The 26,324-nt window shown below is 43.6% G+C and overlaps 1 protein-coding gene across 2 annotated transcripts in view; it reads right to left on the minus strand.

Moving 5' to 3' along the window:
• Nucleotides 1-7,160: 7,160 nt before the first annotated feature.
• Nucleotides 7,161-26,324, minus strand: part of YIPF1 (Yip1 domain family member 1) — a 30,403-nt gene continuing 11,239 nt past the window's right edge. For both annotated transcript variants that reach the window (XM_088479309.1, XM_088479310.1), the window contains exons 4-10: nt 25,376-25,456; nt 24,897-24,984; nt 23,590-23,706; nt 21,981-22,147; nt 19,813-19,995; nt 16,691-16,786; nt 7,161-8,527 (exon numbers count right to left, since the gene is read on the minus strand). In XM_088479309.1, coding sequence (XP_088335435.1) covers nt 16,697-16,786; nt 19,813-19,995; nt 21,981-22,147; nt 23,590-23,706; nt 24,897-24,984; nt 25,376-25,456 — 726 coding nt within the window. In that variant the 3' untranslated portion in view covers nt 7,161-8,527; nt 16,691-16,696. The remainder of the gene's footprint in view (nt 8,528-16,690; nt 16,787-19,812; nt 19,996-21,980; nt 22,148-23,589; nt 23,707-24,896; nt 24,985-25,375; nt 25,457-26,324) is intronic.

Genomic DNA, 26,324 nt, shown 5'->3' on the forward strand with positions numbered 1-26,324 from the left:
TGGGAGTTTGTTTACACTTGCTTCTAACGTGCCCAAAAAGGAAACAAATTACACTCTCCAAATATTTATTCACAACATAAATCAAAATACAAAGTGGTCACTCACAAACAAAACACACAGTGATAATCAGAAAAACTCCACATACCAAAAAAACTAAACAAACACACAACAAATCAAGAACTGGTTGACGAAGGTCCATGCCCACATGATTTCAAAAATATGGCGTTGCAATATTGGTTTCAGAATATATTCCCGAAGTTTCCACAGAAAGGTTTTGGAAGGGTAGCAGGAAGTAATCATCGTGGGAGTGCCAAAGATTATGCAAACAAACAGAAGATGGTGCAAGAATTAATATAAAAAAAGATGAACGTTAAAAAAACGGAACACATTGGGTATACACACTGTTGTTTGATCAATAATTACCTAAAATATCGGGCCACCACATCATCGCGTATGGCCCCCCCACATACTGACCTCCGACCAACCTCGGGGGGGCCATCCTCAGGTAAGGCATCCTCTGGCTGCATTGGAACACCACTCCTTATGGCGATGTTGTGAAATATCCCACACAGGACCACAATTTTCGAAACCATATCCGGCAAATACATGAGCTCGCCACCAGAGCGGTGGAGGCATCTGAATCGGCCTTTTAAAAGGCCGATACAGCGCTCCACCACTTGCCTGGTGGCTGTAAGTGCGGTATTAAACTCACTTTGTGGACCTGGTGTGGGAGCCAAGTAAGGAGTGAGCAGCCAGGGCATGCAAGGGTATCCACTGTCTCCTGTGAAAAAGAATAGACAACATCAGGATCACGGTGTATCAAGCTTAACATTGTTATGTACTAAAGGTCTCCACTTACCCAGAAGCCACGCATCACCAGCTTGTAGGTTGGTTAATTTGTGCCATATCCCTGATTGCCGGATGACGAAGGAGTCATGTGCACTTCCTGGTAATTTTGCATTCAGGGACAGGATCTGGAGGGAGGCATCACATACCACCATTACATTCAGGGAGTGATAGTGTTTCCTGTTTCGAAATATGGCCTCCAGCCGTGCTGGAGGCTGAAGTGGTATGTGAGTACCATCCACAACCCCTATGATGTGTGGGAAGCCAGCTATTTGGTAAAAATTGGCCTTGGCCACACTAAGGGCACCCATATCCAAAGGCATTTGAATAAAATGATGGAGGTGCTTGAAAAGTGCCTCCATCACTGCCCTCAGGATCCGGGAAAAGGAGGATTGTGAGATGCCCGCCACTATTCCCACCGTTGTTTGAAACGATCCTGAGGCACAGAAATGTAACCGCCATAAATTGCGTAAGTGGTGGTATTGCTGTAGGACTGTCAATTTGCCGCTCAAGATCACTCTCTATTAATGAGAGAGTGTCTATGATGATTTTGGGAGGAAGACGGTAGCGTCTTAAAACCTCATCATCGGGCATTCCAAAAAGGGCGACACGTGTTCGAAATATCTGGGGCCTTGCACGCCTACGATGCCTACGCCTGGGACGAGATTGAGGTTGGTCGGCTTCCGGGAGCATGGCCAGAACAATCCGCCCTAGAGCAACCTGAAATGGCAAGATTGGAATGTAAGGCTTTGGACCCACCCCAAAAGAAAATTCAAAACAACTTAGCTTGATGATACCATCCATTGCTGCTTACATGCCGGGGTATTGTCATGATACGTCCAAACTGAAATTAATCACAAAAAAAATTTGACAAATTTCACTCTGTGCATTTTTGTTTCTAAATTTTGTGCTAGACCAAACTTAAAATATGCGAAACACACATTTGGCAAAAGAGCAAAACGACATTGCACACAGTACATCAAAATGGGTGGAAATGTTTGCACAAAAAGCGAAAGGGCAACCTCAAAAATATTAAAATGATTAATAAGCATTTTAAAAAGCGCAAATTAGTTCGCAAATACAAGTCACAATAGTAAGTAGTAAAAATGCGCTAATTAGTTCGCAAATACAAGTCACAATAGTAAGTAGTAAAAATGCGCTTATTAGTTTGCAAATACAAGTCACAATAGTAAGTAGTAAAAATGCGCTAATTAGTTCGCAAATACAAGTCACAATAGTAAGTAGTAAAAATGCGCTAATTAGTTCACAAATACAAGATAAAAAATGGATTTACCAAGAGCAAATATATAAGAGTCCAAATCAAAAGGTCTTTGGGTCCGAAATTAATCAAAAGCTAAAATAGATGAAATTAGGGATCAAAAATTAAAAAAAAAGAAGAAACACAATGAAACAACAATTGATCAAAAGTTAGACTTCACAAAACTTACCAAATCAAGAAACGAGGTAAAAAAAATAAAAACCAAAAAAGAGAACGGAAATTAAAAACGCAAATCTACCAAACAAAATAATCTCCAACCGCCAACTCCTTTATACGCAAACAATAAACTCCAGCCAAGGTAAACCTCCAACAATCCAAAAACGCCACCTCGACTCGAGACACACCAAGCCATAAATAGTGGTTCATTTCCCGCACAAATTAAGGAGGGATCATAGGAACACACAATCAATGATGCGGCCGCAAAATAAGGACGCATGTATAATTAAATACGTCACGAAAACACATTAAAATTCTGGTGTATTTCTTGTTTGGACCTCAGACATGGCGACAGACCAGGGAAACAATGCCCAAGAGTCAGGCGGTAAGTCTTTCATGCATTTTGTATCAATGATTAATTTGAAACATAAGAATGGGCAAGTTGTGATTTTGTGAAATCTGAATATTTACACAAATAGGTGAGGAGGATGACATGGAAGAGGCTGCTGGGCCCAGTATTCCGGCCAAAGCTGCCAAAAAAAAAGGCAGCCACATTTCACAAGAAAGGAGATGGAGGTTTTGATACAGAAGTGTGTGGATATCCTGCCACAGGCAGACAGGAATATGAGTCTAAGCCAGAAGGGGAGAATGTGGGAAGAGGTAGCCGTTGCTGTCAATAGGGTGGGTGATTATGTCCGTCTAGCCGGGATGTCAAACGGCGGTAAGTAAACACTTGCCCCCCCTAAAACAAACACCATTTTAAACAAAATGATAATGGCTTCCATTTTTTCCCACAGATGGGGCGACTTCAAATATCGCCTAAAGCAAAAACTCGCGGACAGGGCTAGGCATGCAAGGGGGACAGGTGGGGGTCCCACCTCTGTGTCATTGGAGTTGACGGATTTAGAAGAGCTGGCACAGGGGTGTGTGCAGCCTGTGGAGGTGTTTGGCATGTCCAACATGGATACGGACATGCCAGACTTTGCGGCTCCTCATGCTGTCCCAGGTAAATCTTTTGATGTCATCAACTCTGAAATGTTATTGTGCCAATATGTAGATTCTAATGTGAACCTTTTCTCCTAACAGAGACACAGGCGGATGAGTCTGCTCCAGAGGGGAGCCTTGGCCGGCGAATTTCTGCTGGCTCGGCAGGGGAGGAACCAGTACATCCGGCTGAGGACCCTGCAGAAGCCAGTCCAGGGCAATCCCCCTCGCAGGCAGTGTCCCTCCTCACAGAACTCAATTTCAAATCGGATTTCCATACGGAGATTCTGCAGAGGATGGACGCCAGTCTGGTACGGGTGGCTGAGGCCCTGGAGCAAAATGCTGCGGCCAACGTGACCATTGGTCAGGCCCTGGCAGAAAATACCAGGGCCAACATCCGCATCGCCAATGCCCTGGAGCAGCTCGTTCGCCAGCACATGGTGGAGCCGACCTCCCTTCCTGCCGGAACATCAGGATCCTCCACCTCTGGCACAACATCAGCCAATCCTCCAAATGTGCCTAGCCCTGTGCCTAGTCCAGAGGCCACAACATCTGCCTCTGGACAGGCCAGCCCGATGACATCCCGGACCCGGTCTGGCGCCCTCCCTCCCCCATCCAAACGGGTGAAAAAACGGTGACAGCAATGGTGACTTTTCCCACAATCCTTCTGTGCTTGGCTCATATTCCTTTCTGGTCAAAACTTCCCTCTCCTTTCTTGTGAAATGTTTTTAAATTTTGGATGTATGTTTATGTGAACAGTTATGTTGGGCCAATTTGTTTGATTTTGGGACATATCTTTGGCAAAAAAAGATGTCCCCAATATTTTAATTTTTTATTTTTTTGTTTGAGCAATAAATTGAAACAAAAAATCTGACATTGTATTGTGAAATTATTGTACAAATGGGTTACATTTAATCCTGGACCAAAAGGCAAAAAACAAGAAAAATTTAAAAAAAAAAAATGGGCTCTTTAACGAACGTTTAAAAAATCATATAACGAGGCAAATTCAAGAGGCAAAAATAAAATGGTGCGAAAATGAAAACATGATGACATTATTGTTACAATAGGCCCTAACCACCAAATTGAGGGCAAAATAAACCCCCACAAATGTACGCAAATTGATTGTGTCATCCTGACATTAGCAGCTCTGAGTTCCACCTGCGTACGGTTTTGTGCTATCCCAAAAAACTGATTTCAAAACACATACCAAGCCGGTTTTCAATCCAACACTAATTGCTTTTCAGCCCTCCCGCGATTAATCGCAACAACATCGTGGAGTCCCGGGACGGAGGAGAAGGCCATCGCCAATGTGGTCAAGTAATCCAGACCCTAAGCTGTGCGAGCATTTTGAAGGGAAAGAGGATCATCCAGTGACGTATGAGTCGGTCCGAACACATTTTACGCTCGCATTTGCTAATGTATGTACGCCCCAAAAACGCCTCGCCACGCCTGCGTTTTTCCATCTCCACCCCCGTCAACACCCATAAACGCCCTGTTCTGTCAATCACATTTGACATGTCACTTCCTGTACGCTATTTGACGAACGAGAGCAAAAAAACTCGCAATCTGCCGTACGCACATGCGCAGTGTTACACCGACGCATGCGCGGTTATTCAACATCGGAACGCAACGAGCGTACTGCTGTTTGCGAGTGGCTCTGAATGAGGGCCAAAATTCCATAATTCCTTAGCATGTAGCAAAATGCATGTTATAAAATCAAATTATGAAATGAAACAAAAATTTTATTTTAATATTTTTATTATTGACCTTGCAGATGGCCCAAGAAGAATGGTGTCCAAATCTGCATCTAACAATAAACCAAACAGGACAATGCTTTTATTCTTCTTTGGTGTTTTAGGTGTAGAACCATGAGAGACTTTGGCTTGTAAACTGTGGGCTAAATCCTTTTCTAATTCCGTACCTGACCTGTAGAGGGCGAATGCTATGCAATGCAAAAAAAAATTTAAAATTATTTAAAAATGAAGAGTAATTTCGATTTCAAATTTTTTTAGTTGCCTCCGCCGTGTTTTAATACGCTCGTATTTAAAATTTCACGATCTTGGCTTGTAAACTGTGGATTTGTATAAAAAGACAGAATGACAGAAGGACAAATTTTCGATTTATATAGTAGATTACCACTTTTATCGCTGATTATTTAAGAATACAGTATAAATAAAGTAGATTTATGATTTATCTGTCAGAGCTCCCAGTTTTCTTCTTTAAGATAATTTTCTAACTGTAATATTTCTAGACTTATGTGATATAGAACTCAGAGCACCATGATTTTTAATGTTCATTCCAGAATAAGGGGCCTATGTATCAAGCCGTTTATTACATAAAATGATGCAGTTTCAGCATAATTTTATGTACTGCTGAAGATTTCACAGAAATCTCAGACAAACTGCTAATTAGCACTGCAGAGCGTAGTCCCCATTTTATCACTGGAGTTTAGCACTGGTAGTTTACACCATCTTCAGATAGTGTAAACTACTGTCAGCCTATGGAGGCTCCAGGTGCAGGAGAGAGATCTTTCTATCTCTCTCTCGCAGCCTCCGGCCAGTTGTGGAAGCTGACGCTGTGTGCATGCGCAGTGTCAGATTCTCCAGGGAAGGTTTCACAAGACTTCTCCAAAATGGCGAGGATATCTCGCGGGGACAGCAGTTGCCGCAACGCTGTCCCTGCAAATTCTCCGTAGTACATAGACGGGATATTTTTATTAAAAATGAAAATATCCATGGCGAGTTAGGTACATAATAATCGCGGCTGGTCTGTGATTATTAGTACATAGACCCCTAAATGTCTGACTTTTATGATCTGAGTGGTGAGTGAATTATACAGCTAAACATTTCTTCATGCTGTTTTCCTTAATTCTGGGTCCGACTGCTCCAGATTTAATTTTACACCAAGTTCTGGCTGTGACATAAGGGACCTGGTACATTCTTGTTGATTCAGAGATTTTTTTAAGGGCCTGTCTTCTCCTACTTTGAAGAGTTTCAGGGGTATTCAATTTGGAGCGAAAATTTTCACTGGCGACGTCATTTTCGACGATTGAAATTGAATGCGGGGTTAATTGAAAAGACTTTTCGCAGGTTTGAAAAGTCTTTGAAAAAAATCCGGGGATAACTTTTCACCACTGAATAGGTGCCGAAAAAAAGTGCAGAATTGGGGTTTAGGGGTGCAGGCTTAAAAAAAATAGCCTGCACCCCTGGGAATGACATTTTAAAAATAACTGCGTCAAAAAAAGTTTTTTTTAAAAATAGGGACACCCCAAAAATTAATTTAAAAATTGGGGTGAAAAAAAAAAATGTTTAAAAATAGAGAAATAGGTTCAGGGATATTCTGCAAATATGCGGCAGGTGTTTTCTAGAATAGATTATTAGCGGCAGGTGCATTTTTGCAGAATTTAAAAAAAATTACTTTAGGGACATAAAAATATGCTAGTACCCATTTTCATGTACCCCAAATTTGATGGGACCACTTAAAAAAACGAAAAAAATAACCTAAGTGCTCTTCTGCAACACTTCTTCAATGTGGGAAAAAAAACACCTGCTGCGGCTATTTAAAACCCCGACTTTCATTTGCAGGCTAAAATGGGGGTACCCATAGTGATCCCCCATGTTTTGACAGCTTTAGGGGGGGTCCTACAATTTATTCCAGGTAAATCCCGGTTTTTTTCGCCGGCTCCCGTTTCCGTGGCTTTTTAATTGAATACGGGGATAAAGCGGGCGTGCGCCCGATACTCTATCACAGGAAAAGCTCCTATGAGGAGCGAAAAGTCCATCATGGACTTTTCGCTCCCATATTGAATACCCCTCTTTGTATTGTATGCAACGAAATGGTTCTTAATACATGTCTCACAAATCAAAATTAAATAATGGAGCAACTTCAATTTGCTTGATTAAGTAACATTTTTATTACAGGATTATTTTTGGCTAAACAGACAAACAAGTTCTGCATCTGCTAATGACCTATTACCTTAAGAAACACAATACAATGTAGTGTTGCATGGGAGGGGATGTATCGAATGCACTAAATGACATCTACCTGCAGACATGATCAGCACCCTGACTATCCAATCAGGAGTGTCCAGTCAATGCGTGTCTTGTGTACTAAGCTGCTCATAAAGTCCTAGGTCTGGGGAAGGGCCAGTTGTGCCCTGGACATCCAAACCTCACCAAACTGACCACGGAGATCTGCTCCATATCAAAATAATAGCCCATCCCCCCCAAAAAAAGACGAGAAACCCCTTTAAACAGTTATTAAACCTAAAAAAAAAAAAAAAGACAAAAAAAAAAATATTATTCAATTAAATAGATTTTGACCTATTATTAGATTGAGAAATCACAGCTGTAGCTTACAACGAGGTGGAAAGGGTTAAACACGATATCAGATCCCTTCACTCCTGCCTTATACTACCAGTCACTTTAGGCATCTCGGATTGTCCTACAAAATATTTACATGCAGGAAGTTTAATGAACCTTAGGAAAAGCAGATACCCACCTATTCTACAAGCCTTATCTAAACGCAGCTAGTACTGAGATGTTACTGCTGGTCGCATCTTGTAATTATAGGTTATATATTTTCTACAGGTAGTTGCAATATTTTTTTAATAAAGTTATTTACGTTTTTAAAGGGGTTCTTTTAATCCGCTCTGTATGTACAGCAAATGGAGAGGGGTAGAACAATGGGACCCTGTATCGGAGATGTGGCTTACTAATATTTGTGCCAGATTTCATTCCAAATCTATTGAGCAGGATCTTCAATACAGGGATTTGCTATAGCTACAAGGCAGAAATGATTAACAACGTGTTGTCTACATGATATAGCCTAAAAATATGACCAGGCATTGACTAGTATTGTACTTACTATTTCTACTTCATAGAACGGTCAGGTCACCTTTCAGAATTATATATACTGTCCCAACAACTGAATAGTGCAAATTTCATTAACCCTTAAATAAAGAATAAACCACTTTAACAAACAGTCCCTTCACAATAGACAAGAACAGGACGACTAGCGCTGGTCGCCAGTGTACAATAGAAAGCTGATTTGGATTAGTGGCCTGTAGTGCTGTATGTGGTTTTCTCCAGTCAGCCTAACAAGAGAAGCCATTCTTATATCATTCCAGATAGAGAAAAATAAAACACAACTGGAGGACCCAACACGTGAGTCCAAGCAGTCAGCGTCCCCCTCCACCAAGTCATTATAAACTTGTAACCCTGCTTCCATCGGCATAACGGAGTGAGGAAATTGCGGTGGCATCTGTAAGTAAAAGAGTCATGCATGAAAAATGATAAAAATAAAGGCACAAGATTGTTTAAAGACAACAGAACTCCAGCACCTATCTGCACTGTGGAGACTGTAAAGCTGGGTACACATTGATAGATATATCTGCCTTTCCATTGAACGGACAACACATCTTTAAGTACATTGGCCGGTATGTACACCCGATAGGTCTGTGAATTACATAATTCACAGGCATATCGGAACAGCCCTGCAGCACAGAAGATGGCTAATATATGTGAAAGATATATCAGTCATCTGCTGGTGTGTACGGGCGACTCGCCGATCGTCTGTCCACATGCTGCAAGGACCCGCCAATGAATGACAGCTCAACTGGGCGGGCACATTTAAATGCCCATCCAGCTGTGACGTCAAGCCCGGCACATCGGGCAGACGATTGGTAAGTGTGTACCAATCGTCAGATAGGTCGACGGGTCACCCTAGTGTGCACCCAGCTTATGTTCCACTGAGGCAGGTACCGTTGGCTAAATATTCTCTATAAAGTGCTGTGGAACATGTATGCGCTATATCAATAACTGTGGATAAATAATGAATAAATCTGCAAAGCAAACTGTTTTTCTATCATCATTCAATCTATCTGCAAGTCTATTGGATATGTGGGACTTGAAATTCCTAACTAGGCCTCTTAAATGTTTGGCTGAATGCTTTTGGTAGTGATAGTATGAATCAATCTACATGTGCTATGTCAGAAGAATCATCTCTATATATATTATCTGCCTCTCATCCACTTTTTGTTTTTACCCAAAGTTTTTATTTATGGGAATATCAGATATGGATATAGTATGTATAATACTCTGTTTTTTTTTGTTTTCTGTTTTTTATTAAAATGTATGAATTGGGCCCATTCTATGAGAAGTGCACTTATAAAGTATTTGCTAGATATTAGGCGATAATTATTTGGCAGTGGCGTCACTTACCTGACCGATGCGGTGGTTGGTCCGGGAACGTTCTCGCGCGGGCGAAAGGGGGCGCCCCCCTCATGTTTGACACTCTTGGGGGCATGACCACATGTCACGCCCCCTGTCCTCAGCAATCAATGGGCAGGGGACAGGCTAGGGGCTGCCCAGTAAGTGCTGTGCTGCTCCGCTGAGTAATCCAGGCTCAGCGCAGCAGCAACTGCTGGACAGCCAACAGCCTCTCACTGCAGTGTGGCTGCTCGGTGACACCAAAATAGCAGAGCAGCTCTGCTATTTTGGTGTCACCCCCTCGGATGGTGTCACCCGGTGCGGTCCGCACCCCCCTTGTGACGCCAGTGTTATTTGGTGCTTAGTCCTTGGTGCTGTTTTTCTGCATTTTTGTTTTTATCCTACACAGATTTATAGGTAAGCGTACATTTACAAGTTTTGCTTATACTGTATGCAAAAATATTTCTATACATGTAGCGATATGTGAAGTTTAAATCAAGAGTACACAGAAAAATTTGTCTGATAATCACCTTGGAAACTTGCACCTCAGGAAAGGTGAAGCCTAAAGATACATCTAAGCAGGGCCTGCAGAAGGCGCTTCCCGAGCTCCCCTACACTCATTACATTAGCAAACGTTAGGGAAAATGATTGTGTCCGAATCTTCTGACTGTAAGATTGTGGTGCTGAGCTGTCACATCACTGCCACACTCCCAATGAGTACTCACAAGGAGTAGCAGCTGCACAAGATATAAGGCCGTTGCTGACCATGGGCCTGATTCAGAGATGCACGCCAATGCGATCGCAGCTGCGTTTTTGTATGCAACGCAGCTGTGGAAATGTTGTTTGCAAAGATCACCCGAGCAAAAAGATGCCCACTGCTGCCTTCTTACCTGCGCGCAACGACGCATAGCTGGGTAATAAAATTGACGCACCATACAACCATGGACAGTACAGCCAGACAGGTCACCCGGCAGTCAGGTGCGTCAGGGTGGGCGCCCTGTGCCCTCACCCCCTATGGCGTCAAAGAAAGAGACTTAACAAGTAAGGAACATAAGTCTCCTTTTCTTCATCCCCCACTAGGGGGCACAGGAATGACACTGGGACGTCCCAATGCTATCCCCTATGGGCAGGGACGCTACTGAGCTGCAGTGAGCACATAACACCCGAAGGCAGCAAAAGTATCAAAGGCGTAAAAGCGGATGAAGGTATGAGCAGACGATCACGTGGCAGCTTTACAGAGCTGGTCTGCAGAAGCCCCACAGCATGGTGCCCAGGAATGTCCCCACTGACTGAGTGGAATTGGCTGTCACCACGGCAGGGGTAGGTAGGTTCGCCAAGAAGCCTGGTGAATGGTGAGGTGGAGCCAGCGGGCCAAGGTATGCTTTAGTAGCCAGCCAGCGAGCCCCTCATATAAGACGAACAGAGAATACGACTTGCAAAAATCTCTGGCCAGCCTGACATAAAGCTGGAGAGCCATCACCACATCCAAGGAAGCTTCCGGCTGAGAAGAATCCGAAGTCTTTAAAGCAGGTACCACAATTTCTTGATTTATGTGGAAGTGTGACAACACCTTGGGAAGATAGTCCAGGCGAGTCTGCAGCCCAGCCCCGTCCGAATGGAAGATAAGGAACAGGGACTGACACTATAGTGCACTCAAATCCAACACCCACCAGGCTGACGCGATGGTAAGAAATACCTGTTTTCCATGTGAGCTAGCACAAATCAACCGTTTGTAACGGTTCAAAGGGAGCCGACTGGAGAGCTCGGAGAACCAGCGACAGGTCCCAGGGAGCCACAGGAGACACAAATGGCGGCTGAACGTGAAGAACTCCCTGAAAAAAAGGTTTGCACGTCCGGGAGCAGTGCTGTCTGCCTTTGGAAGAGAACAGACAAGGCCCAAACCTGAACCTTCAAGGATGAGAGCCGTAGGCCCAAATCCAGACCTGCGGGAAAGGATACGGGATAGGCGAAAAGACCTGGGGTTAAAACCCTTAGTCGCACATCAAGAAAAATAGGTACACCAAACCCGCTGATAGAGACGTGCGGAACACCACCTCCTAGCCTGCAGCATGGTCCGAATGACCCTTCTGGAGAATCCCTTCGCTCTTAGAACGGATGTCTCAAGAGCCACACTGTCAAACCGAGACGGGCCAGATCTGGATGGAAGCATGGACCTTGAGACAGAAGATCCGGCTGCAGAGGAAGACGCAGTGGCGTGTCTATGGAAAGGCCCTGCAGATCTGCATACCAAACCTGCTGAGACTAGTCTGGCGCCATCAGGCTCATCATGCCTCCCTCCAGCGTGAACTTGGAGAAACCGAGGAATCACCGAGACAGGAGGGAAAATGTAAATCAGAGGGAAGCTCCAAGGAAATGCCAGGGCATCTACCAAGAGAGCTTCTGGATCCCTGGGGCAGGAGCAGTATCGCGGTAGTTGATGATTGTGATGAGACGCCATCATGTCTATGTCCGGCAGGCACCAAGGGCAGACAAGAAGTTGAAAGATGTTTGGATGCAGCGCCCATTCGCCTGCATGAACATCCTGACTGCTTAGGAAGTCCGCTTCCCAATTCTGGTGAAGACTGCGGACAGTGCTGGAAACTGATGCTCCGCCCAACGAAGAATGCGGCCGCCCTGGTGGTTTATGTAAGCCACCGCGGTTGCTTTGTCAGACTGTACCTTTACCGGACATCCCTGAAGGAGGTGCTGTGTCTGACACAGAGCCCTGTATACGGCACGAGGTTCCAAGATGTTGATGGAGAGCTGGCTCTCTATATACGTCCAATGACCCTGAAAGGTCTGATGACAGGTCACCGCCCCCCACCTACGAAGGCTTGCATCGGTGGAAAGACCCGGTCCGGTATCCAAAAGGGACGGCCCTTGTCTAGATGCGAGCGCTTGATCCAACACAGTAGAGAGAGACACACATCCCGGGGGAAAGCGGAGAAAAAAAAAAAAAGAGTCTGTGCCTTAAGGCCGGGAGTGGAACTGACAGTACTCCATCATGTCAAACATTGAGACCAGAGACCCTAGAATCTGCATGCACGAGTGAATGGACGCTGGCCTATAAAGGAGCGGATTCTTGCTTGTAAGGACAAAATATTGTCCGGAGGAAGACTCTTTGAGCTCTTGAGCCCAAGTGGAGCATTTCCTGGGACGGCAATTGATTATCCATCCGTGTGACTGTAGAAGCTCTACCGTCAGATGGATGTGATCTCTGAGAACTGTCGGAAACTGGGCCAGTAGAAGCAATTCATCCAGGTAGAGTAAGATTCTGATGCCCCTGCGCAATAGAGGTGCTGCCATTACCACCATGACCTTCATAAACACACGAGGGGCTGTGGACAGGCCAAAAGGTAATGCCTGAAACTGATAGTGGCTGGTTTGTGACGCAAATCTGCGGAAGTGCTGGTAATTAACACAAATGGGAATATGCAAATAAACATCCTGGATATCCAACAACGACATAAAGTCCCCCGGCTCCAGGGCTAGAATGATGGAATGCAGGGACTCCACGTGCAACTTGGGAACCCGGAGGAATCCGTTCAGACGCTTTAAATTGAGAATGGAGCAAAATGAGCCTTCCGGCTTCTGTAGCAGAAACGGATTGACGTAATAGTCTAATCCTTTCTGAGATGGGGGAACAGGGATAATGACCCCTGAAGTCAGTAGGGAGTGAATAAGACTCCTCTAGAGCTTCCTGCTTGTGTGGGAAGACAGGTGGAAAAGAATCAGGATAGCCCTGAGACATGACGCCTCTGACCCAAGCGTCTGTCGTGGTCTGCATCCACACTGCCGAAAAGCAAAGAAGTCGGCCTCCCACCTAGAGGTCCACTGGGAGGAGGTCCGACCAATCATGTGGCAGGATTGTCCGCTGGCTGGCAGCCGGACGTCTGGTGGACTAGGGGTTGCTTACCTCGGGGCTTGGAGCTACTGGTGACCAAACCCTGGCTTCTAAGAAATGGCTGACCTCTGGCTTTGCCCTGCGGACGAAAGGAACAAAAGACTTAGATCTGGGAGCAGCAACTGACGGTAAAAAAGCAGACTTAGATGGCGCCAAAGTAGCCACTATCTTGTCCAATTCCGGACCGAACAGAATGTCTCCGGAATAAGCAAGGCCTTCAAGCGCCTTCTTAACCATTTGCCTAGCATGTACGTAAGCTTCTGTCCACACCAGGCAGTTCTTTATCTGTACTGGACGTAAAATTTCGTCCAGACAGATAAACGTGAGGGCTGCTGCAGGAAGAGAATCTTCCCACAGCTACTGCTCCGGTCCCTCTGCTTGCCAGCACCCTCTCCCCCTCTGTCTGCTGTGCTGTCGATCACTGCTGATCGGTCAGCAAAGCAGGACCCCCTACCCAGCGCCTGCAGAAATGAGCAGCCGCTGGGGAAAAGTAAGTAAACTTCCCCCCTCACGTACCTGGTGCCTCAATCCGGTCTCAAATTGAACGTCACGATGTTTCCGATGGTTCTGATGTTCCGATGGTGGTTCTGATGTTCCAGTATTTAAAACACCGATTTAAAAAAAAAAATCTTTAAAAAAAAAGTTATTTATTTTTTTTTTTTTTTGATGAAACCATTTTAACTTATTTAAAATGGTTCACCTAATTCACAAAAAAAACCAAAAAAAAACCCGACAATTTTGAAGCGGTTTTTAGAAAAAAAAAAATTGTCAGTTAAGTGGTTAAATTCGGAGTCAGTCCTCCATGTGCGCAACCAGAGTGCTCTTCTGGCTGCAATAGTGGAAGCCGGCACTTTAGATGTTAAAGTCAATGGCTGCTTCGGAGAGATTGGAAACTGCCTCCCTAACATGCCCCACCAAAGATACCCGGTCACCCATGTGAGTGTCCGAGGTGAGGCCTTCCTCTTAAGCATCCATCCAGCAGCCAATACGTTTAGCCACCCAGGCCAATGCCAGGGCAGGATGAGCCAGAGCACCTGCATTATCATAAATGGACTTCAGAAAATGTTCTAACATCCTATCCATGGGATGCTTGAGAGATGCTGTGTTAGGGATAGGAAGCAGGGACGACCTAAAAAGACGAGTAATATGAGCGTCCACAGGGGGAGAAAACTCCCACTTAGCCCTGTCCGCTTCTGGGAGAGAGTAAAAGGTAGCAATGCGCTTGGACCTTGAAAGAGTCTATTGGGGTGGGACTGTGTCTCCGATAGAAAATCCTCTAGCTGTGCTGAAGACAGAAATTCCATTACTGTCTTCTTCTGTTTTTTTAAAGACAGGGGCTTTGTATCTAGGAGGCTGCCCGGCATCCTCAACAAGGAGAATAGCCTTTACTGCTCCAATAAGAGCCTCTACATCTACTGGAGACAAAGCCTCCTCAAGGACTGAAGACATTTCAACGTCAGAGGTAATAGAAGCACTTGCTTCCCCATCTGAGGATACTTCCGAGTCCGAGGCTTCCCCAGCTAGAGGAGGCGAGCTAGTCCCTGGACTGACTGAGAAAATATCTGCATCCACGGTGGCTCCGTGGAGACAGGAGCACATCTTCTCTCCCTGCTGAGGCAGGCTGAGGAAAATGGTCGCTCAGTGTGGAGAGGGGGGAGAATACTTCCTGGAACTTGCTATCTCTGTGAGAAGAGTGCGCCCCAGGGCTGGGGGAGGGGCTAAAAGGGAGCGCCACCCTCCCCATCTGGCCAGACCCCCAGGGGTAATGCCCGTGGCGGCTATTAAGCAGCCCCCTGCTGCACTATAATTCCCTGGTGGTCTCCACAGCGGCAATAATAAGCAGGGAGCCGCCTTACCTTGTCCCCGGGAAGTGCCGTCTATGGCTCTGGTGTTAGGAGTCCACGTCCGAAGTCACTGACCCAGTCGTCAGTGCTGCAGCCCTGGAACGGCAGTGGGGGCGTCCTATAGGGCACCCTACACTGCCCACTCAGTAAAAAAAAAAAAAAACCCACTAAGTTTACATAAAATTAATAAATAAATAAAACGTAGGGAGACCATCTAACACAGTCCCCCCGGAAAATGGTGCCCAGCTCCTGCCGACACCAAACTCAAACTGAGATCCCTGTGCCCCCTAGTGGAGGAAAAAAAAAATACAAAATTGGACCCAGATTTCTGCAAGTATATCCTGTTTACAATTTGTAATATGCACAAATACTGTATATTGGTGCTGCAAGAATCTTATGTGATTTCACTCACAGGTTTCATAAAAGTCAGATACCTGTGCCAGCAAAATGTATTATTCTATGCTACCTTGTAGTTCACTGAAATACATTGAATGATGATGGAACTATATGCTTCAGGGGATTCATTCTTATTATAAATTAAGCACAACATAATTGTTCTGTAGATCAGCTATTTCTAAGCTCTTCTTTAGTCTGGATGGTCTGAAATCTGCTGTAATCCACACTATAACAGGCTAAATGAACTTGGGTATAAAGTATTTTTTTTAATTTAAATACTTTTCTATAATGAATGTTAACTAGCAGATAGTAATGGTGTGCATCCACTAGCAGATAGTGGAACGACAGTACGATTACAACATTGTAATCGTACAGTCGTTCCTCTTCCCCTGCAGTGCCTACACTGAATGATATGTCGTTCAGTGTAGGCCCCCTCCCTCATCCCTGAACATGGTCAATATGTCATTATCAGCAGATTGACCAGCATGTTCAGGCAATTATTGATGTCGGAAACAACCACGGGCACCGCACATCGCTGGTTGTTTCCGACATTTTCATGCCCAATTTGTGCACGATTAGTGAGCAACTAAATGATAACTATATTGTTATCGTTCAATCGCTCACTTTAATCGGCAAGTGGATACCTGCCTTAAGAATTGCATCTTCATTACATTATAGTTGCTATTATTCAAAACAGGGACATTTCCAGAGAAACTTATTAACAAATATACCTGGAAATTAGGGAGAATGGGTTTACCTTGCGACTAATTGCCAGCCAAATCTACGCGGCGCGGGAAAAAGATATTCAGTAAAATAGCCTTATTCCCGTGCCGAGAAATCGTGACTCACGCGCGGAAACACACTGATTCCGCGTAAACTGCGGAATCAATGGGTTTTTCCCCCCAAGCTCGAGCCCGATTTGGTGCTTTTTACGCGGATTTTACCTCGCACCTCCATGAGCTGCGAGGTATAGTCCAACTGCGGGGGGCGCACGCGAGGAATGCCCACTAAGTGAATAGGTCAGACACGGCAATTAACCAATTCAATATGCCCCTATATGTCAGCGTTTTACCTCCTGTCAGCGGGTATGTAGTGCCTGCTTTGTTGTATTAATAATAGCCTTGGCCTGTGCTACATGCTCCTTTTCTGGTCGATCAAAGAAGTATTCCTAAAAATAAAAAGTTACAAAACATACATATTATAATATGGTACTTGTTTTTATACTGTAAAGCCAGATTTACAATTTCTGTTCCGTTGTATATAATTATGTGCATGAAGACCATTTTAAATAAAAATAGAAAGTACTGATTTTTATGACACTATTCATATGTTCACATTTGACAACATATTGCATAATATGGATACACGGCACAGTGACAATACACTGCACAGTATGGGTACATTGCACAGTGACCATACTGCATTATGGGTACACGACACAGTGACAATACACTGCATAGTATGGGTACACAGCACAGTGACAACACACTGTATAATATGGGTACACGGCACAGTGACAATACAAGGCACAATAATATGGGTACACGGCACAGTGACAATACACTGCACAGTAAGGGTACACGGCATAGTGACAATACACTGCATTATATGGGTACACGGCACAGTGACAATACACTGTATAATATGGGTACATGGCACAGTAACAATATACTGTATAATATGGGTACATGCACAGTGACAATATACTGTATAATATGGGTACATGCACAGTGACAATATACTGTATAATATGGGTACACGCACAGTGACAACACACTGTATAATATGGGTACATGGCACAGTGACAATACACTGCATACTATGGGTACACGGCACAGTGACAATATACATTATACTGCATAATATGGGTTCACGGCACAGTGACAATATACTGTATAATATGGGTACACTGCACAGTGACAATATACTGTATAATACGGGTACATGGCACAGTGACAACACACTGTATAATATGGGTACACGGCACAGTGAAAACACACTGTATAATATGGGTACACTGCACAGTGACAATATACTGTATAATATGGGTACACTGCACAGTGACAATATACTGTATAATATGGGTACACTGCACAGTGACAATATACTGTATAATATGGGTACACTGCACAGTGACAATACACTGCATAGTATGGGTACACGGCACAGTGACAATACACTGCATAGTATGGGTACATGGCACAGTGACAACACACTGTATAATATGGGTACACGGCACAGTGACAATATACTGTATAATATGGATACACGGCACAGTGACAATACACGGCATAATATGGATACACGGCACAGTGACAATACACGGCATAATATGGATACACGGCACAGTGACAATACACTGTATAATATGGGTACACGGCACAGTGACAATATACTGTATAATATGGGTACACGCACAGTGACAATACACGGCATAATATGGATACACGGCACAGTGACAATACACTGTATAATATGGGTACACGGCACAGTGACAATATACTGCATACTATGGGTTGATGGCTTATTTGCTATCACTTTGTTGAAACCACCTTGAATTGCAAATTAAGCAGTTGAATAGACTATATCTGATCTCGATCAAATTGCATAAAACGTGTCCCCAACACTAAATCCTATTGGTGCATCTGTTTTCCCACAGGTAACTTATTTCATGTTCTTTGGGATTGCCCCTCATTAAGAGAGTATGGAGAGACGTCAGTAACCTGATTTCTAAGATCTCCTCTACCCCCATTCAGCTAATCCCGACTGTGGCCCTTATACACCTGTATGTCCAGGACTTCCCTAATCATAAACGGTAAGTTTTGGGACGTATCCTAAATGCTACAAAACCCTCTATTGCGCATTTTTGAAAAACAGCTTATCCAACCCCCATCCAGAAAGTGTTTTTTAATGGAGATGACCAATACTCCTTACTCTTTCTGTGTATCCTCTCCCATGGTAAAGTAGTTCCTCTGGCATGGGTATGTGACAGTGTGATGGAGGCAAACTCAGCACCCCGAGTCCACTGATCTTACTCCTGTGTGTAGCCCTGCTGAGGTGCCACCCTCCCCCTTAGGGGATCAACCCTCTAAGCACTGTTGTCTTATGTTCTGAACCAGATTTTGGTTGTTCTCTCTAATATACAGAGACCTGTTTCTATATGTAATTGTTCACCTAATGTTCTCTCCTCTCTTTTCCTTTTCTTTTTCAAACCCTCCCTTGCTATTATTGAACATTTTAATAAATAAAACACTATCGGTAGATCATGGCCCCTGGACCGGCAAGTCATGCTTGGCTGCTGCCCATCGCTGCCCCCAAACGTCTGCATACTGTCTCTTTCCTGTTGTCTGCAGCTGTACTGCGTGCGAGGACGCAGGACCCGATCTGCACATGCACAGTGCACCCACCATTGGAGATTTACACAAACCATCGGATTTGCATACATCTCTAAATCAGGCCCTTGTTTTTTAAGGCGACCAAATACTAAATAAAAGCCCTTACCTTTCAAATATTACAAGAATTTGCAAACACATTAGGACTAATCTCAGTAACACAGGCAAATGCAGGGGGGTGTTTCCAGCTGCCTGGAAATCCCCCTCCCCAACCCACACCATGACCACAATAGAAATAGTAATATAATAGAATTTTACTAGTACTGCATGTTCTTCTCAGTATCACCAATGAAATAATTAGCACCACCTGTGGATCTTTTCACATGTGTCAGCCAGTAATAAATACACATATGCACCAACTAGGAGATCTGGAAAACATGCACTGTTAGGGGTGCACTGCTAGAGACCATCTACATGCTTAATTATTAATACTGTATAATAACAGACTATCCAGTACATAACGAGACCAATATGTACATATATGTCCAGGGCAGTGCTATGTTCTTCTGCTACTCCTCCAAATACCGGACTTGCTCCAATGCTCTGGAATGGAGCCCACATCTGAAATAAAAATATTCAGCTCAGGCAGGATGGCCCTACTGCTGCATTTAATGGCTTAGTATGATCGCTGGTCCTGTATATGCTGGAATTATGACACACAATACACTTTGTATGACGCAAAGCTGGATAAGTGCTAATTGTGCCCTCTTCATGGACTGGCCACACTCACTCAGGCATTTGGAAACCCCCAACAAGAAATCCTGCGTTTGCCACTGCAGTAATGTAAAATCTATTGACCTACCCCACAACCAACTGCTAGCAGTACATGTAAAAGCATGATGGTCACTAGGGTGGAGATGGCGACTTTCCGGTTATCTTCACGCACAGCCGGCCAAAATGTCAGCATGAGGACTGCCCCCGACACGCAAATTGCTACGGACATGAGGACCCAGCGGAGGATCTCTGAATGGAAAATCCACAAAACCTGCACAGAGGGAGCAGAGCAGATTAGAGAAAAATATCCAAAAACACAGCATAAAGGGCACAAAATAAACAAAACTATATTCCAGGAAATACAGTGACAAGTTAAGGTCAATGGAAAAGAGCAAAAGTAAGGCAAATATTATGGATGAGGTCCCTTCTTTAGGGTACAGGCCCCTATATTACTTACAAAAAGTATGGTGGTTGCTCATATCAGCTTAATGACATGGCACAGGTGCTTGTAAAGGGTGGGGTTTACACTGAACACAGAGGGCAAATTCCTTTTTTTCCCTATATTACTTATGCTGGTCATACACGCTGCAATTATCGGGACGATCCGCCCGATATCGGCGGATTGCCGCGATAATTGTAGCGTGTGTGCGGGCGACCGAGGGTTAAATATTGCTCGGTCGGGCATGCTGGATTATCCAGCATGCCTGTCCGATGCGATAGTTACCCGGGAAACTGTCGGCCGCATCGGGCAGTGTATGCCCAGCGCAGCCGACAGACAGACATTTCCTGTGTTCCTTCCTACGGAAGGAACAGGGAAATGTCTCCTCCCCCCATGGGCGGAGCGCAGATGTCGGGCTATACACTGAGATTTCTCTCACAGTGTATGCCGGCGACATCTGCGGCTGGCAGGCAGCCAGATGAAATGTCTGTCGGTCTGACAGACATTTTATCTGGCAGTGTATGCCCAGCATTAGTCATAAGCTCCAGATTTCTGCTCATGAGATCCCCATAGACTTGTGGAGTTATTTCACACATAGTGGGGGCAGCCAGAATGTAATAATAATCATATGTATGCAGTCTTTCAATTCAGGATGGGTACGGGATGCCGGGTGTCAGGAATCCTGTCGGTCAGAATCCCGATGCCGGCATCCCGATAGGTTTAGAATGCGATAGGTTTAGAATGCCGACACTTGTCGGTCAGTATTCTAACCCTCCCCTCCTAGTGTCTAAACCTAACCTCTCTGCACCCTAAACCTAACCTCTAACGCTAGCCCTCCCCCCAACCCTGCTACTTACCTTGGGGATTCTGGCGGTTGGGATGCCGGGATTCTCACAAGTGTCGGGATACCTGCACCAGCATTCTGAGCGCCAGAATCCCCGCGGTCAGGATATTGCTTGCATCCCTTTTAATTCACCAGGAACTAGTAACATCACTTTGCGGTTCACGGCTCAGCAATGGCACTAAGACGCACCACGAGACCGCACTGATTCATTTGATATCTGTATGCAACGAAGTCTAAATCTGCCATTTTTCCAAGTTCCGTTGTGCTTCATATACAGACTAAAGTGCACACAGATATACAAGTGTCACATATCACATTAATCAGCGCAGTCTGCTGGTGCATCCTAGCCGCATCACGCCTAAGACACATTTTCAGTCGAAAAAAAATGCACGCCGCAAATAGAGTCGCAAGGCAGGTGTCACGCGCCGCATGGCGTATTGAGGCTAGGTGTATGAGGACATATCTGTACAAATGGAACTTTTCGGTACAGTCATTTGCGCAGGTGCTTAGAATGGTACATATCGATTTCCAACTTTGTAAGTGTAGCTTTAAGTGTCTTTTAGTGGCATATTTATGGTCCAAAGCCAAGAGAACCTTTGTGATATTACAATACACTGTATTGCGTTTTTTATTTTCTTGTGTGGTGATGAATAACATTTTGTTTTCGCATTATATTATGCTCGAGCTGGTGATATTTCTATTACTCTATTTGATTTTGAATCTATACAGTGGCAGAAAACAAAGCAAGATATTATGTGTGCGCTGGCAACACTTTGCAGTTGGTGTTTGTGCAGGAAGTATAATAAGAATTAAATAATAGTCTCTCTGTAAGGTGAAGGTTACTGCATACGTTACTTGCTCGGCTTCTACCTGGAGCACCTTCTCCTGCATAATTAAGTGCGTGTATAGAAGAGAAGAGAGAGAACCATTTAACACTTTCAGGTGCAACACTTAAAGGTCCTGGATGACTCACGGAAGTGGGGATGTAGATGAAGAGGGAGTAGCCATAAACACACACAATCTCCAGGAAAGAATAGGACACCATACTCATTACTTTGCTGTGTCTCCATGACAAGAAGCCCCACAGAGCCAGCGGTACTAGCCAGGTATAGGCATAGATAGCAGTGGCTGCAATGGACACTACAAGAAATAAAGAGGTGACTGGTGAAAGACGTGAAACGCGTAAGCTGTGTGCCTGACATTAGCCTAAGACCTAGCTTCAACCTGATGTCAAACATTACACCAATCACAAGCTTTAATCCAATACTAGACATTATAACTAGACCAAGAAGCCCAAGCACATCAGCAGCTAAAAGTATCCTAAACAAAAAAAATAAATAAATAACTCCAGAATAAACCCATGCAAGCACGGAGAGACTATACAAACTCCACACCGTTACTAGATACCTCAGTGCAGTGAGTCAGTAATGCTAACCATTACACCAACCGGGCTGCACAGATTATGTACATTTTATGCAACTATATTGATTAACTGATTAATAAACAATGAAGACAATTAGTAATATGGAGGACTTGTTTTATGTGCAGAGTGGGGAAATTATACATGTAATGATTTATCCCTTATGTAGTTTGCATGACTGTTACGTGCCTCTCAGAATTCCCGAAAAAGTAGAAAGAATGAGGTACCCCAAAGCCCCCCCACATCATGGCACTAAAGATTGTCTCTGCAAGTTTACTAAAAAAAAATAATAATAATTGTTTAATTCATAATGGTGCTAAACTAATATTATACGGTTACATCTCATTGCGTTCTGGTGTTGTACCAAAGATGATTTGACCAATGCAGTTTTACAGTTTTTAACAATGATATATATATTTTTTTTTATAATCCTGTTCCCAACCCCTCATTACCCTCCCCCCTCTCTGCTGACCCCCCCCCATATGCTTATTGTTATTTACTATATTGAAAAAATGGCTCATGTATATTGTTCACTATATGTATGTTTTTCTCTGTTACTCCTCTGTGAGCTTTCTAAATAAAGAATAAAAAAAAATTAAAAAAAATGTAGATACATCAAAAAAAAAACAAAAGTTAAAAAAAAAAAGAATGCAAACAAACATATGGTACATACAAAATAACAACAACAACAACTAGGATGACAATAGAGCACCACAGAAAATATAAAAATATAATCATATACAAGTAAATGAAAACCACATCCTATTTATACTAGTTAATATCTGCAAAATTAGTAACTTTGATTCTCACATTTTTTTTCCAAAAGGAGCAGCACAAAAAAAAAAAAAAAAAAAAAAAAAAATACTTGTTCTATGGTACCAAGCGCACAAGGATTTCTGCTGAATCTCCCTGAGTAAGTTGTAAATAAATCACTGTATAAAACAAAATTACATTAATTCTGTATCTGGTATCACTAGCACCAAAGATATACTTAATGTTGACACTGGTTAAACCAGTAGTTACACTACTTTTGTGTTACTATATAGACTTAAAAATGCGGATAATAAAATTAATATTGCACTTAACTTTGTACTGGAGAGTCAGTATAAGACATAATTCTGGGTGTTACTGCTATGCTGTCAGTTATTGATGCATCACTCACCTTTTCTAAACTCCGGCATATAGTGATATTGTGGCTCACCCATATGTAGGAGAAAGTTAGACAGATTCCCACTGATGGTGATGGTGAAAATCAATGTGGCACAAATCCAAATAGGACCTTGCAAAAAAAACAAAAACGCAATATACAATCATAGTATAGTATTACTGGTAAAAGATCCGTAGGTCAGTTGTACATAGCAATAAAAAAAAAAAAAAATTTAATAAAACTTACTACATGAAATTCAGGCAAGCTAACTTTTGTAGGAACAGCAATATTCTAAAAACTGCATTACGACAGAGTTAACCAGTTAAGAAAGAAAAAAAAGACATTAGATACATGATACTTCCCAAGCATGTGGTGTCCATGTGACTCGTAAGGGGCACATCCACTAGCACAGGGCTGGCCAACCTGTGGCTCTCCAGCTGTTGTGAAACTACAAGTCCCAGCATGCCTTGCCACAGTTTTACCATTAGGGAATGCTAAAATTCTGTCAAGGCATGCTGGGACTTGTAGTTTCACAACAGACCAAAAAAAGACTGCACGATTACGACAATGTAATCTTGCAGTCGTTTCACAGTCTGTGCTGTGCCTACACGGAACGTTCAGTCGTTCAGTGCAGGCACATCAATCATCCCCCAACATGCTCAACCTGCCGTTATCGTCAGGTTGACCAGCATGTTCAGGCGTTGATTGATGTCGGAAACGTCCAGCGGGAGCGTGCATCACTGGTCGTTTCCGACATTAATGTGCCCGATTCATGAGCGACTGAATGATAACGATATCGTTATCGTTCAATCGCACATTGAAATCGGCAAGTGGATGTGCGCCCTTAGAATTGCACATACCACCAATCATCACTACAAGGCAGGAGTAATAGGAGTGACCCTATAGCAGGACACCAAGTATTATATGGATGGGCTCTACATTAATAGCCTGGCAGATCAGAGGCACAGTGAAATGAAGGGAACACCTCATTGAACAAGTTCTGCAGTCATACAATCAAATGTCTCACAAGATTTGTCCAACAAATGAATATCACTCAGCACTTTAAATAAACGACTCCCGAGGGGTTTAAGGTTCAAGTCTCCTGCAGGGACTGTCCTTGGTGGGTGCGTCACTTAAGAGGGTACGTCTTGCAACTGGACTTCTCCTATAACAGCTTATAACTTTGTGAGGGGTGTAGGCATTGCAGTTTACATTCAATTGTCACAGTGCGCTGATAGCATATAAATTAAAAACAAAACATAGGGGATAAATCGCCTACAATGTAAAGCAATGTATTGCAGTAGCTATAGACTGGCACTCACCATAAAGATCTGGATTGCTTCTCACATACAACCTTACAAAGTTTCTTCCTGGTATTGGTAAAACAGAGCCCTTGATCCTATCCAGAACCTGTTATAATGCATCAGATAAGGTTTGTGGATTTAGCACGTGTTCCAAGAAACACCCTACAACAACTAAGGGGGCGATTCAATTCAACACGAATTCAATTGCACCGGGAGCGAGCTCCCAGAGCTATTCAATTCGGTGCGCTGTGTGGCCGGAGAATGCCGGTTATCGCGCCTAAACAAGGGCGTTAAGGCGCGTTAACCGGCATTCTCTGACCAAAGTGTCGGGTGCGCGGCTGTCATCTAGCTTTCAGTTGCTGTTAGACTAACCCCAGAGCCCAGGGAAAATTGGCTGCTCGGAGCAGCCCCATAGGGAGCGAGCAGAACCTAAAAAGCTCTGCGTCCTTCCTAGGTATTAATGCATTTGTTACCAGGTGCTGGGCATTCCTACTCACCTGGTATGTGTCAACATCAAAGAAGGTCTGATAATACTCAAATGTCCAGAAGGGGGCAGTCTTCTTCTGTCCCGCAAGCAGCTACAAAACAGAATACATACATAAAGTACATAAAACAGTTGCCTTACAAATAGAAGCTACTAATAACATGTCCAGATATAAATTCAGATTAATTGGCAAAAACTTGAGAGATGTTTTACTCCGCATTACATTTGCCAAGTAGCTGGGTGTCTGCTAAACTATTCTATCATACATTTCAGGCTGAGCGTGGCTGAAGGCGATGGCCAACAATGGAACTGAGAGGAGATCTGCGGTGTGTAGGAAGAAATCTCCCTCCATGATGACAAATTGATCTCAGATATATTCAGTTCTTTTTAAAGCTCTCATTGGGGGAAAGGCATTATATAAGCAATAATTATTAACATCATTATTTAAATGTTCAGGGTTAAATGTAATAGTTGCGAGTTGTAGGTAGCCGTGAGATTTAGCCAATTCAGCCACTAGATTTAAAGCAGCAACAATTTAAAAGTCAGAACCAAGGGGCATATTTACTATAGTGCATATTTTTAGAAGTGGAGATGTTGCCCATAGCAACCAATCAGATTCTACTTATCATTTATCTAGTACAGACGTTCCCAAACGCAATCCTCAAGGCTCCCCAACAGTTCTGGTTTTAGAGATATCCTTAGCTGAGCACAGGTGACTTAATTATTACCTCAGTAAATTTGATTTAACCACCTCTGCTCAACCATGGATATCTCTAAAACCTGAACTGTTGGGGAGCCTTCAGGACCACGTTTGGGAACCTCTGATCTAGTACCTTCTAGAAGATATAGCTAGCATCTTCCTAGTTGCTATTGGCAACACCTTCACTCCTATAAACCCGCACTTTAGTAAATATACCCCCAAGTTTTGCCTTTAAAATTATTGCAGCTTTAAATCCAGAGGT

This window comes from Taudactylus pleione, unplaced genomic scaffold (assembly GCF_031769625.1).
Source record: "Taudactylus pleione unplaced genomic scaffold, aTauple2 ptg000230l, whole genome shotgun sequence".
Lineage (NCBI taxonomy): Eukaryota > Metazoa > Chordata > Amphibia > Anura > Myobatrachidae > Taudactylus > Taudactylus pleione.